Here is a 14,544-nt window from a genome sequence, read left to right as displayed (position 1 = left end):
GAGGTGAAGGACTTTGAGCCTGCAGTAAGTAAAAATGTGATAGGAGAAGAAAAACACATAATGCTTGGGGGTCAGGGGGTTAAACACACTGTCTAAGCAGACAGCCTGTAACACAGTCACAACTGATAACTAGCCATCTATTTCAGGACCAACCAACATGTATTTTTTTTTACCCTATTTATACCAAATAGGATCTGTTGTAGAAGGATTCACAGTGTGAGATGCAGTCTATCACTCCTCTAAAACTAAAGTGCAATTAGAGGCCTGCGATGAGCCACATGCGTCAAGCTCATGCAATCAGTGCTGTATGTGATGTTTAGGTTGGTGATTGCTCGCAATGAAAGATGACATAAAGACAGTTTGAGACTACTGATGAATGAAACCATCCTTTAAATAAGCTCTAAGTGTCTTAGCATGGATAATAGCAAGTTGGAATAATCCAATCCGCAGAACTGAAGTTGAGGAGCACAAAGAAACGACTCACCTGTAGAAGTAGGAGCAGCCTCGCACCGTGTTGTGGCTGAAGTATTCCTGGGTTTTCTCGTTGCCAAAGTCTTCCAGGGGATCGGACCACAGCAGGTCGCACATGGGCCCAAACGCTGGCGGCTCCTTGAACCGATCCAACTTTACATAAAAAATAAAAATCACATGAGACTCACACAAACAATGTACAACCCTTGTATTCGCTGAGGCAGTAGGTCATCACCTTTTTAATGTCATCTAAGGTGTGTATTTCCGGTGAGAGTCCGCCGTGGACGCACAGAAACTGTTGGTTCATGAGAGCAGCCAGAGGAAGGCAGTCAAATGCATCCATACATGAGTCATACACCTGCTCTGAGTACTTGATTTTACCTGCCAGAGGACGAAAATGTAATCAGATGGAAGAACAAAAACTGTTTGTATGGACAAGTATGTTTACATAGACTTAAACTGTTCATCTGAGACAACACAACATTACAGAACAAGCACACTGAAATATAAAAGTTCTTTTTAAGTAACATGCAAATAAATTAAAAAGGAAGACACGCAAGCCAAGGATAATATTTCAACAGCTTACTTAAGTACAGTTCTATAGGTGAGGTGTAGTTTTATTAACGACCTCAGTAAGTTCATTTTTAATATGTTTGCTGCAGGCGTTGTATGTATTTATTGAGAAAAACCTACAAGATTCATGATCTGCCCAGAGGCTGTTTACCTCCTACATGTGTAATGTGTACATACCGTGCATGCATATGTTCTGTTATTAACTGTACATTTTCAGTTGTTTACAGAGAACTCCGTCCCCTTTTGGGCAATCATACAGAATTAACTTGACAGCCACGTTTCCCGCCAAAAAGCCGCTGCAGGCTTGACATGACATTAGCAAGACACGGAGAGAAAACATCAAAACAATATGTTAAACACTGAGAGGTACTCACATTCTTGTTTGAAGGTGAAATATTCTGTCAAATGTCTACATTCATGATTTCCACGAAGTAAAAATAGAGTCTTTGGATAGAGGATTTTCAGCGACCAAAGGTACAAAACACACTGTCGAAGCAAACACACGGACAGAGTGTCACCTCATAGCCAATGCACGAAGCTTTGTTTTTTTTACTTCTCCCACATGACACACTCAATGAAATTCTCATGACTTTACCTCAATACTGAAGTAGCCGCGGTCAACGTAGTCCCCGAGGAACAGGTAGCGCGTCGTGGCTGGTGATCCTCCCACTTCAAACAGCTTCATAAGATCAAAGAACTGCCCGTGGATGTCCCCGCAGACTGGAAACCAACCAAAGGACGGCAGATGTTACGGAATCAAAAAAAATAGTAAAAAATCTCATTGAATATCTTTGTTCTTTGTACGCATGTGTACACATCAATTTATTTGCATGTTTGATGAGGAACAAAAATATGTCCCGTGTTATTATTTTGATTATTTCATTTAGTGAATCAGTTGTTGTAGCTTCTAAAACACCAGCCGGTTTTAACTGTACTATCAGGAAACTCAATCTCAGTGTTTTTCCTCTGGAGACTCAGAAAAAGGGCAAGAGATCCGTATCTGCTTTTCAGTGTTTCTGAGGGTTCAAGAGAGGCGGTAGAGAATATTCTGACTGGTTTCTATCAGAGGTATTGAGTGTATCCTGTTTTGCTGCGTGCAGGTTAGCTTTATAAATAGACAGATAAGCAGGCGGTGCAACTGCGTGGAGATGCTACAGTTTGTGTTGATATCTGTATCTTCACAGTCTTAATAATTGTATTTGACAAAGACCATTTGTATTGTCTGTAATCATGCCTGCTGCTACGATTAAGAAAAAAGCAGTAAACTCAGAATGGGGCTGCTATGATTAATGAAGTATTACATATGGAGATGTTGTGTTGTTAGACGACAATATAGCTACGTAGGTTATGAGCAGAAAAAAACAAGTATGTTGTGTTTGAATATTTGCATTTGCACACTTCACCATCATCATCATCATCGCTCTGGATTATTGTGTCCACTTTATATCTGATAAATTGAACACAGACCAGATAATTACTGATGCTGTCGCTTAAGTTTTATTATGTTAAACGTCTATGAATTGTGTCAAGCAGAAAAACGATGTGCTTCATCTTAAACAGTCAACAGAGGAGCAGCTCAGACCAGCTACAAACTTGTAAAACTAACAGTCTGCCTGTGTGTATTACTGCAGCGATGTTATGTATTGTTACAGCCACCCGTCTATTAAAACACAGGCATAATAACTGAAGCATTTCAAATTGAGAAAGCAATGGAGTACATTCTCCTGTCCTTAGGTCGTCGCTATGTTGAGGTATTTCTTTGGCTGAAAGGTCTCCGTCCTCTGCTTCTGAGAAATGAGACGCTCTCACCTCAAGGCGGTGGGAAAAAAAAATCTCAAGCCCTCGGGGGAGATATATACTTTTTGGTAGCGAACGCTATGGCTCTGGAGTGCAAACCTACATCTCATTTCCTTGCTGCCTTCAATTTTTCATTATCATCTTTCTCTGTCTCCTTCTCTCCTACTCATCCTCCATCTCCTCTCGCTTTTCCGTCTCCCCTATCAGCTCCACAGTGGCCTTCGCCCACTCAAAGCTTAGAGCAATGTGAGTGGGAGACTGCATGTGTGACTAAAGCAATCAAACGCACACATACATGCAAGCACGCATGCACGGCCATATAGAACACACGCATGGAGCGGCGGAGACATTCGAACCCCACTCGAGCTCGCGGAGATATAAAACAAGTGTACAAACGGCCGTACACAACGCTCAGGCCATCATACATATTTCATGCTTAATACATAAAGCCTCCATTTTCCTGACGCCAGTCAAGACGAGGAGACTCCACCTCAAGCCAGTGTGCGCTCCATCCATTTGTCACCTCTGTTTTGGCTGAACACCGCGCTCGCTTTTAATTATGACAATTAAGCTGATGGGATGCTAATTAAATGCATAATTGCATGTATATTTAATGTCACACGCTTTGCGATATTAAATATAGATGCTAGTAAACAGAGTGAGAGTGAAGCCTCACAATGCAGCAAAATCCAAAGTCCACAAGTATTTACGAGGATTGCAAGGATATAATACAGAATTAATTGCTGAAAATGCTAATGAGTTTCAGTGCTTCGTCTGGACTAACTACTCTTTGATAGGCAGGTATTACAAAGTGTTTCCATGGCTTTTTTTTTTTTTTGTGGGACTTTTTTCATTGTATTGCAAAAACGATGATCAACTTTCAGTGCCAGCAGCAACACAACATTTGTCATGACTTTCATTTGAGAAATATGAACAAGGTTCTCTGTAGAAACCCCACTGTTTATGAAAACTTACTGTTTTGCCATTTTGCCTTTATTTTTGATTGTAAAATTTTTTTTTTTTTAAATATTTTTTTTTTGAAATAGCAGAAACGATGGTGAGATGAGTAAAGGTTGCAGCAAAGGTTCCAATCTGGAGAGGGGGTGTTGCGATTATGTGGTGTTTGTTGTAAGCAGCACCACCGGATGCTCCAAAATAACCCTTTTGGTATTTTGACAAAAGAAGGCAACATTCATATTGAATCCTGCTGAAATACAGGCTAGAATATAGTTGAATTCTTTGATTAAAATACGAGAATACAGCTACAATAGACTACAACTCTGACCAGGTATCCAGCTTTTGGTATTTGGCAGTTTTGTATTCTGATATTCTGTTTGTTACCCTTCCATTTGAGCACCTTTCAGTTTGTAATGCATCTGAATTTATAGGTTCATTAGGACCATGTGATGTCACCTTTTTTTCTCACTGTGGACTCATTTTTCACTGTAATATGAAGTCCTGCACCACTATAGAAACACCACAACCATGGCTTGAAGCAAACTGAACTTAAAAGTATCTTTTGTGCTCTATAACACAGTTACAATGCCGTGAATCATGAAAAGAGAAAAAATTCTTGTTGACTTATTGGTTTTACAAAAGTTTTAAAAGATCTGGAATCAACATGTACAACATTTTTAAGTGGCCACAATGTGTTACCAGTACTGAATAAAAATGGGACCTCACATATTAGATATTTTACTGCTGACATTTAAATTTGTTTTCATACTTGCCTCCCCCCTGCTGTGTGTCAGCACTGCCTGCAGCTCAGCCCAGGTCATCAGAACTCCTAAATTTCACACAAGTCACTAATGGCTTCTCTGGTAATGATATGAATGTTTTGGTTTTAACAGAATCTGGTTCCTGCAAATAGTTTATCTTTGGGAAATTTTCAAAAGTAAAATAAATTGGTTTGAAATCTCACAACTTTAAGCTTTAATTTGGCTCATTTTCCACATGGAACTACTTCGGCTCCCTCTGGTATTACAGTGTCTCGCTGTGATAAATGGTGAAGTTTTTGGTACCTTACTTTTCAAACCCGTTGGCAGGTTTTTGAGTTCAGAAAGTTGAAGATGGAGTCTGTCATTCAGGAGAAAGATTGAAAGAAAGAACACTGGAATAGAGTTCTGTGAATCAGCTAGCAAACCCTGAGGAGTTATTCACTGAGAAAACTGTACTGGATTGACCTTTATCCTGTATTTACCATCAATTTGTTAAACAGACACAATGCAGTAACAACAAACTTACAGGAAAAAGTCATGATAGATTTCTGTTGATGGTAAACTTCAGTTTGAGTGCACAGCATTACAGTCCTTTTTGTTTCTGGTAGCTCATATTCTACATCATAACTAGCTCAGACTGTAAATATTCAGAATAAAAATGTTTTTGCTAACATATGAAGACGCTGCAAACTTCTAGCAATCCTAATTTTCTTTCTAATCTGACACCTTATACCTTTACATATGATAGTTTACCTCTAAAATAATATTTTTCCAACCTGACAGCCAGAGTTCTAAAACTTTGATCCACATTCTGCTCTTGTTCAAACTAAAACAAAACTTTTACTCAGACTATAATTGGTACAGAACAAGAATAAAAACACAGAAAGCATGTACTTGACTAACTTATTTACTCCTCACTAGTAGAACAGATATCTTGACTTTTCAGAGGAACTTGGTTGAACTGCAGGTTGTGTTTACACAGAGCAGACAGGAGACACATTAAAACACATTAAAAATCTAAGTAGTAAAATATCTATAGTATGTAGAGTCACCATTTTTCCTGTTATGAGAACAGCTGTGACCAATTTTCTGTTTTTTCTTTTTCGTTTTTTTGTGAAATAAATAATCAAAAATCATAAGTTTTTCCTATTTTTCCGTTTTATGGCATTGTGTTTGGGCCATACTGCATGAAATACCTTTTCTGAGTTCCCTCTACTTGTAGCCATGATCGTGTTGTTTCCATAGAGGTACAGGACAGTGGAAAATGAGCCCACAGTGAAAAAAATATGTGACAGAAGCAAAAAAATGTCCAAAAATGACTGGAATTTTAGAGGGCTAATGGGGTGTCGTTGACTCAAGCATATTAAACATATTTGTTTATCAAATGGTCACAAAAAAACCCCCGAAAATCCACAGATTTCTGCCAAATCAAGCAACGCGGACACATTATCTTTACTGTACACGGACTGATCATGCTTACTGTTGAGCGTCGTGAACCCCAAAGGCCCATTCTGAGCCAGAAAAACCCCTGAACATTAGCCTTGATTGGGAGTTGATTTTCTGGCCACCTGGTCCATATGAGTCCAATATTCTATTTTTTGTTCTATTTCGTCTCCTCCAACATCTGAGAAAATTATCTGGGTCTCCAGCTGCCTCTGTCTTCACTAAATAATATTAAATAAATAAATAATAATAATGTCATCGCCAAAGCTAACATGGAAGCATTTGCTAGAGAGAGAAGGAGCAGTTTCCTGGAGAGCTCACTGTTTTTGACAATATAATCATGATGTGAATATACTTTGTGGTTTCTGGACGGGCTGCAAATCTATCCCAAGTGCTGAAATGTTAATCGAAATATATTCTGTCACCTTCTTACAGAAAGAGCATACAATTAAAAGTATTACTAAACTACTGATGTAATACATTAAAATGTTCTTTTTCAGCTTTAAATGTTAATTTACACAAAACTGGAGTGGATATAACTTGAATATTTGGCAGACAAAGAAAGCCGTACCACAAAGACAGTGTGTGGCTGAGTGTTTAAGAGGCTTATAACATAATCCTAATTTAAAATTCTGCAAAATTGCTCCATTTATCAGGGCCAGAAACGGTTAAAATGGTTAAATTAATCAGAAATGTAACTTTCTGATGAATTACTCGTCTGCTGTGTGCTGTTTCTTCAGAAAAACTACTAAACTGTATAAGAATTTAAAACCTAAAATTGTGATTTTCATTCAAATAACTTTATTTTGTATGATTTTTTTTTAAATTAAATGTAACAAACAATTAAAAAAAAAAAGTTTGCTCTGACCAGATTCTGAAAAAAAATAAATAAATAAAATGTGCGCTCCAGGGCATAAAATGTGAAGTCATTAGTGACTCAGCTGAGACCAACAGTCACATGACAAACATTCAGGGGCTTTTCAGCTGAACTGGGCTGAACTGCAGGCTGTGAGCTTACACGTAGCAGAACAAATATGAAAAAAAAAAAAAGGAAATTGCACATGTCTGTAGCATTTGGAGCCGCCATTTTTTTCTAGTAGTGATAACAGCTGTTCGCACATGGAGAATGTTATTCATGTAAACTTAACTTTTTTTTTTAATGATTTATGGCATCATAACTTTGTCATACTGCATTTAAGAAACGTTGAGCTCGCTCTACTTCTAGTCATGGTTGCACTGTTTCCATAGAAGTGCAGGATTTTATATTGCAGTGAAAAATGAGGCCACAGTGAGTAAAACTGTGACAGGAGCTAAAAAAACGTCCAGAAACTTGTTGGGAGTTCAGAAGGTTAAACATCGCTTCCCTGGTTGGATTCTGAACACAACGTCACTTATTTCCAGTGTGTCTCAGGTATCATCTGTTTAGTAAAGGCAAAAATTCAAACCAGAATAGTACAAACAGACAGACACAAATCCACACCTCAGACACTCCTCAAATAAATGGGAAGGAGAAAAAAAAACATGATAAAACATATCTATTTCTTATGGGTGATCAAATTCCAGCCGCATGTGGGATTCTATCTGAGCAGACATTTTGGTTTGTCATAAAAATAAACATTAAAAATGACTGCATTCCACTTTGGTGAGTGAGCTCCCGGGTCGTGATGTGGTGCATCCCGGAGGACTGTCATGGTTTTTACTGGGACCCTCAATGGAACTGAGCCGACTTTAACAAAATTTGTTTCACCTGTGCTTCTGCTGCTATGACGAATCAAAATGTCTGCAAAAGATCTATGGCAACCTTCAACCGGAACACTGAATCATTTCGAGTTCCAGGTGCTGCACTGGGACTTTAAGTAGCAGGTAAATGCGTCTAAAAGGTTTTGATACCTGTGACCGGCGCCTCGATGTCTAGTATAGTTTTCTCCTGACGCAGGATAGCTGCCCCCTCGTTGACGATTCGAAGCGCCACGGCTTCCTCCACTCGGCCCTCCTTGGTGAGGTGGGCCTTCAGGAGATCCACGCGAGGTTTCCCTTCGGAGTCAAACACTTCCTTCATCGTAAGGCGGTGGCTCAAGGGGAAGGGGACGGCTGAGGACAGGAGCACAGGCACAAAGTGACATTTAAGCACAGGGGGATATCACAGTTACTATGGCTACTGTTAATGCCATCAAGAATACACTTCTTGGCAGTTTTTCTTTTGTTTTTTTTTTCCTCCACCACTGTGGGGGGATAATGTGGCGAACAGCGCTTACGACTCATACAGACAAAATATCATCAAGGAATTCATGCGGAAATCTTATCCGAGAAAACTCCATCCATGTTTTGCCTGCAGGCAGTAAAGTGCTGCATCCATCTTTGTTGACGGTATATGTGCATCTTAAGCATGAAAACCGCTCTTGTGATTCTTCTGCTTTCTTGTGCAGAGAGTAAAGTAGGAGAAAGCATTTGCAAATTCAAAATAAGCAGGAGTTTGAAAAGGCTTAAATCAATTTAGGCACAAACGTTAAACAGCATTACGCTCACATCTTTACAAATTAGTTGTCTTTTTTTTTTTCAAACGTTAAGGATGTAAATCAATGCACTTATTTATTTAGCAGTGTTTTATTGGGGTATCTATGTATCTATGTATCTATGTATCTATCTATCTATCTATCTATCTATCTATCTATCTTGTGAATCATATGCTTTGGCCTTCACAGTCAGCACATCTTAACCCAGACCTGTGGCAGATTTTAGATTCATGTGTCAGACAGCACTTTCCAACTCCATCGTCAAAACACCAAATAATTTGAAAAAAATTGTGTTTCATCCTTCCAGTAGAGTTCCACAGACTTTGAAAATCAACACTAAGGCAGCATGTGGTGGCCTTACTAAGACACTTTATATTGTTTGTTTTCTTTAGTTTGTCACCTGTCTGTCCGTTTCTGATTTTTAATGTAGTATTATTTATTAGAGTGTCAAATAAACCCGTAACTCCTGCTGATATTGTTTCTTGTCTGAAAACAGTAGCTGCAATAGACTGAAGCAAAAAAAAAGAAAAAAACACAACTGTCATTTGATCACAGTTATTCCAGTACAGATGTGTGGTTATTTGCTAAGTATTTTCTGAGTGCTGGATAAAACATCTAAGCGCTCTTTTCATCCAGCACTCTCCCTGGATTGCTAAAGCCTGTGGCCATTAAAATGCACCAGTCACCTACCCAACAGACAGCCTGCGAAAGTGTGAAATCCAACCGCAGATCATTACTTCAGTGGCAGCAAAGGTTATTTATTAAGACGTGCTGCTGAACCCTGTGTGTGCCGCGTCTGCGAGCTTTCAGGGCTTGGCGTACTGATGTTAATCTACAGATCATCTGGCTTAACACAGAGGACTCTTTCTAAGTGTCTGAGCTGTAACTAATTCGCATGAAAAGAAAAAAATAAGTCACATGAAGTCCGGCTGCAGAATTCATTAGAAGAGCGAGCCGTAAACACACACTTCTGCGCGCGTAAACACGAGCCGCCAGCAGCAGCAGCAGCATATTCCAGAGTAAGGCTATGCTTTACGGATTTGTGTGGCGCATAGCAAACAGGGCCACTCAGCAGTAGCAAATGAAGAGAAGACAAAGGAAGGAGTCTCAAAGCTCAGGCTTAAACTGAACATGATCAACACGCTCTTTAATAATGAATGCTTGACTAGAGGAATCTCAAAGTCGCTGCTCCTGGGATAATGAGGCAAGCCCCGACGAGTGTATTTAATGGGACTAAAAAAATTTTCACAGTGTGCAGTGTGTATCTGTGATGGCGAATGTGTGCTTTGACACTTTAGCAGCAAGTACAATCTGAGCACAGTCAGAATAGACAGGAAGGGAATGAGTCCATGAGGTATAACTACGCTGATTAAAAAGTATCCTGCATTTGCCAATTACAAGAAGGTAATGTCGCAAATCTGACGGATGGAAATGGATGAAAACATGTTGAAATACACTGGTGGAGGTGTAATCATTTATTTACGTAACCCGTAGTGCTCTGGGACTGTTCTTTCAGCCAACTGAGAAACATCAAACTCCCTGCATGGTTTTAACAGTAAAATTAACCAGAAATGAGCCACATGTGGAAGCTTTCACAATAAGAGTCAAACGAATAACAAAAAATAAATTCCTAACAAATGATTTTCAACAACACGCTGAACAGAAGCACGCATATGTTGGCACAGATGCAGAAGCGCACTGATGTCAATGTATGGTGGGGAGATGAAACGCTGACTTCTGCTCAGCACCCGAGCAGAGTTGAACTATGAAATACTGTATGTTGCCGGGCAACAGCAGCAGCAGCTGACTGTTGGAGTACAGCCAGTACCGCCACGGAAAACTGCAATTTGCATTGGAGGTGCTCATAGATACTGTGCTGGAAATGCTCAAAGAGTAGACGCATCAAAATTTCGGATCAAATTTAGCCACCTTTGCACGAGGGTTCGGACGGTAGCCGTGCGTTTTGGTGCCAGAACACATTTTCATCAGCGCAGTTTTCACCTCGCGAGGCTGAAAAACTGTATAGCAGGTTTATGTTGCTAATGAGCGACCCTGCATTCGGTTGGGAAACGCTGGAGGGCTTCACCTGATTGGACTAACTAGACAGTGTGCATTTATAAGAGGTCCATTTAACATACACAGACCCAGGTGCAATGCTTTTGAAACAACGCCATGAGGGTCTTCTTTTTATATCCACATCCTCCTCACCTCCACCTGCTACTGTATCACCTGCTTTGTATGACATTTGAAGTGCTACTCACTGGCGTTGATGTTTAGATACTGTAAAGGCAGCAGACTGTTGTGTCAAAGCGAACTATTGCTGCATCATGACTGTTAATAAATTACTAATGTCAATAAACACTGATGAGCCACAATATTAAAGTCACTGTCATGTGAAGTTGATTATCTTGTCAGAAGGCAATGCACTGCTTTGAAACCTTGATACGTACCATCCACCTAAACGTTGTCCTTTCCCAGCAGAACTACACACCCCACAACACCTCAAAAACTGCCCAAGAACACCTTAAGGAACACGAGCCAAGGTGCTAATCCTCCAAGCCTCCAACCTCCCTGGATCTCAAGTCGACTGCGTATCCGTGGGACGCCTTGGAACGAGCCCAATCCATGGAGGCATCACCCTGCAACCCACAGGACCCAAAGGAGCTGCTAGCAACATCCGGGTGCACTACAGGACACCCCCAGAAGTCCGATGAGTCAGCTGTTTTTGCGGCCTAAGAGGGACCCACACAATCTTAAGGCTCATCGGTTAACGTCACAAGGCCTGTTGAGTTCTACACCAACATGTCAAACTTTAGTAGGATAGTTCTCAGGTGAACTAGAGGCCTCGTCTCTAAAATACCCGACAAACGAGCCAAACGCGCCCCTCGATGCTCGCAACCCAGTGGTGACGGTTCTGTAGAAAACACACAGCACAGACCAGCAGTTACTGTGTCTCTTTAGATATTTGCTCTGTCAGGTTAAAACAGAGAAATAGAGAACCGGTGAGAAACCTGCTGTGGTTTAAGTTCGAGCTATGTACACTGGGATAAAAATAACCTGGAGTAGCTTGTAGTGTCAGTGCTCGGGAGTCGCACGCAGCACACACAAAAGCTGCAGGAAATATCAGTTTCAGCATCAAAATCGCCACCGTCTGATACCTTCCTTTCATCACCTGATAGATGCATGATTCAGGTTCTTCCGTCTATTTTTTTTTCTGCTTCTCAGCCTTTTGGGGATTGTAAAAAAGAAACAACATAGTTTCTCAAAGTAGAATACAAGAATAGGACGGCAGATAAAAGTGACAAAAGGAGTATCCATATGTCTGTCTGGTGATAACGAATCTTTTTTAGCATAAATAAGAGCATGAGACAAATCGGAGCGAAGCAAATGAGGATTTGGAGGATTGATAATCTGTTTTTCACTGGTCAAAGATGCCAGATTGATGAGGAGGTGAAGCTATTTAAATAAGGTTTCAAAACTGCATGCCCTGAGGCGAAGTGAGCAGCTACAATGAAACAAATGCTTTGAGTGTTTGAAGGTGCTAAATTCTAAGTATTACATGACCATGTTACAAAAGCAAAAAAAAACTGAGTCAGAATTCTTGGCCGTGTTGCATTTGCTGAGATAAACCTTCTGCTTGACATATTTTTGAATCCCTGGATGTCAGTAAAGTGTTGCCAAGAAATAACCACAATAGTTTTGTCTTGATTAGGAATTCTTGCTCAAACATACAAGTCATTTTAGATGGACTTCTTTCTCTTTTCATGGATGTTATTGTCTAAAAGCACAGCAATTAGATTAAATGTGTCAGCAGCATAATAAAGTATGTTAAAAAAAGAAACTATGAAGGAACTGTTCAGATTTCCCTCGCTTGTTATATCACACTGATGAAGTGCTCCACTAGAAATGAGTCATTAAAAAAAAAAAAAAGAGACTGTTACAGTGCTCAGGTAGAACCTGGCTGATTCATTTGTGAGGTTTCCGACCTGTCTGTATAATTATTAAGCAAAGCTCATTCAGTTGTAACAGCTTACACATGCAGTACATTTGCAGCGCCTGCAGTCATTGTCACATCTCGCAGTGCAGATTACTCCGTGTTTCTACAACTCTCCAGCCTAAAGGACAAAGTTGTTAATGCTGACTGAGCTGCTCGGCCATCGTGATAATATCCTGGACGTGGACGTGGATTCAGTGCTGCTCACAATGAGCAGGGCTCACTTGAGTTATGGCAACTGTGAGCACTTCATCATCCTGCATTGATCCATCCACTGATTCAGCTTTTGGGATTCCTTATAGACCTCTTCTAATCAAATGAAATCATGACTCACTCCTGGTAACATATACCCCATTAAATGTCAATTTCATGCCCTCTTCCTCTTCTGCTGGCCCTGTCAAAGCCCATGAAATCCTGCTGCATCACTGCCCCAGCTTCTACCACAAGCTCGGCACATTCAGCTGTTTTCTCCCTCTCGCTCTCTCTCCCCCCTTCTCCTCTACTGGAGCCAAGATACAGTCAAATCGTGACAGACGAGATTAAAACATTCATACATTGGTACAATTAAAAATACATATTGAACATCTCCCGGTGCTGCTGCTGCTGCTGCTGCTGCCTCTCTGCTCGCTGTTCGTGGGGGCTGTGCAGCAAAGATTGTTTATCAACATCAAAGCTCCAGTTGCCCACTACCATCAGCAGGAGCACAACTTGACGGCCGCATATGCACGACATCATAATAATGATAATAACAGAAAAAAAAAGGCCACGTTTTACCAAAAGCACAAGAAGCACTTGAGATGTTATGTAATTCAGCCATAACCAAACGGTAAATGTAGGCTAACTTACATTTCACCATCCGATCGGTGGCGTTTAAGACGATGTCAGCGTTAGACATCTTCATGAGCAGTTGCCGTCTTCGAGGCTGAAGCGGGTTTTTTTCTTCTTCTTCTTCTTCTTCTTCTTCTTTTTCTCTCTCCTCCTCCTCCTGTTAGGATCCTGCTCTCAGTGCTTCTTGTCGAAATGCGACTGATGCTGTGGCATCACTTGGATGATGCGCCCCCTCCGTGCGTCGCTGCTGCGCCGGGTAGGACTGCTGCTGCTCCCCAGGCAGGGATGGATGCTGAGCTGCTGCTGCTGGATGCTGTAGGAGCCGCTTCTGCTGTGCTAAGCTCTTACTGTGGGGGAGGATGCGCGGAGAGAGAGAGAGAGAGAGAGAGAGAGAGAGAGAGAGAGAGGGAGAGAGGGGGGAAGAGAGATTGTGCACTATCCCGACATGGCGGTGAAGGGAACTCCCACGCAAATGTTTCACGGGACTGCCTGATGCTGCCATCAGATGGAGGCTGAGACGGGGTTGCCCCCACGCACGCACGGTGCGCCATGTTTCGGTATTCCCGAAATGTGGTTACGCCCGATGATGAGAGCGCGTGGACCCGAGTTTAAACATGTCAGACCTTCACCATCGTCTAGTTATTATATGATCAGGCCAACATGCTCCGATTGGTTATCACAATTACAAATCTAGGACACGTTTTTCAATAAAAACGTTTTCATTTTCGCAATTTCAACATGAAATGATGATAAAATGTTGTTGTGGAAGAGAATGGCTGAATAAAAAGCTAAAAAATTAGGTTAGTTTACAATATTATATAAACTTTAAATTCAGTTGACTGAAATAAATATTACGGTTGAGACCCTGCAATATATATACAAAGCAAATTTACCTGAATAAATCAAATATTCTTTTCAAGACACAACAATATCATAATTCTCTTTTGACTAAAATAAATACTGTGGTTAAGACCCTACTGTATTATATACAATTGAAATTTACCTGAGTGAAATTAATAGTAAGACTACGACCCTACATTATCATTAAAATTTACTTGTCTAAATATAAAAATAATGGTTAAGATCCTACACTATTATATACCATTTAAAATTTTCTCGACAAAATTCAATATTTTAGCTAAGACCCTACAAAATTCTAATTTACTTGACGGAATTTAATAGAAAGTTTAAGACCCTACATTTTTTT

General features: G+C 40.4%; 1 protein-coding gene across 2 annotated transcripts in view; it reads right to left on the bottom strand.

Annotated features, from left to right (window-relative positions):
- Positions 1 to 13,410, bottom strand: part of LOC103368254 (serine/threonine-protein phosphatase 2B catalytic subunit alpha isoform-like) — a 29,173-nt gene extending 15,763 nt beyond the window's left edge. For both annotated transcript variants that reach the window (XM_008296562.1, XM_008296564.1), the window contains exons 1-6: positions 13,356 to 13,410; positions 7,893 to 8,093; positions 1,640 to 1,764; positions 1,419 to 1,530; positions 707 to 852; positions 485 to 624 (exon numbers count right to left, since the gene is read on the bottom strand). In XM_008296562.1, the coding sequence (XP_008294784.1) occupies positions 485 to 624; positions 707 to 852; positions 1,419 to 1,530; positions 1,640 to 1,764; positions 7,893 to 8,093; positions 13,356 to 13,410 (779 nt within the window). The remainder of the gene's footprint in view (positions 1 to 484; positions 625 to 706; positions 853 to 1,418; positions 1,531 to 1,639; positions 1,765 to 7,892; positions 8,094 to 13,355) is intronic.
- Positions 13,411 to 14,544: the final 1,134 nt, after the last annotated feature.

Source organism: Stegastes partitus, unplaced genomic scaffold, assembly GCF_000690725.1.
Source record: "Stegastes partitus isolate 25-593 unplaced genomic scaffold, Stegastes_partitus-1.0.2 Scaffold1136, whole genome shotgun sequence".
NCBI lineage: Eukaryota > Metazoa > Chordata > Actinopteri > Pomacentridae > Stegastes > Stegastes partitus.
The sequence above is the reverse complement of the archived record's forward strand: the minus strand, read 5'-3'. Positions and strand labels throughout refer to the sequence as shown.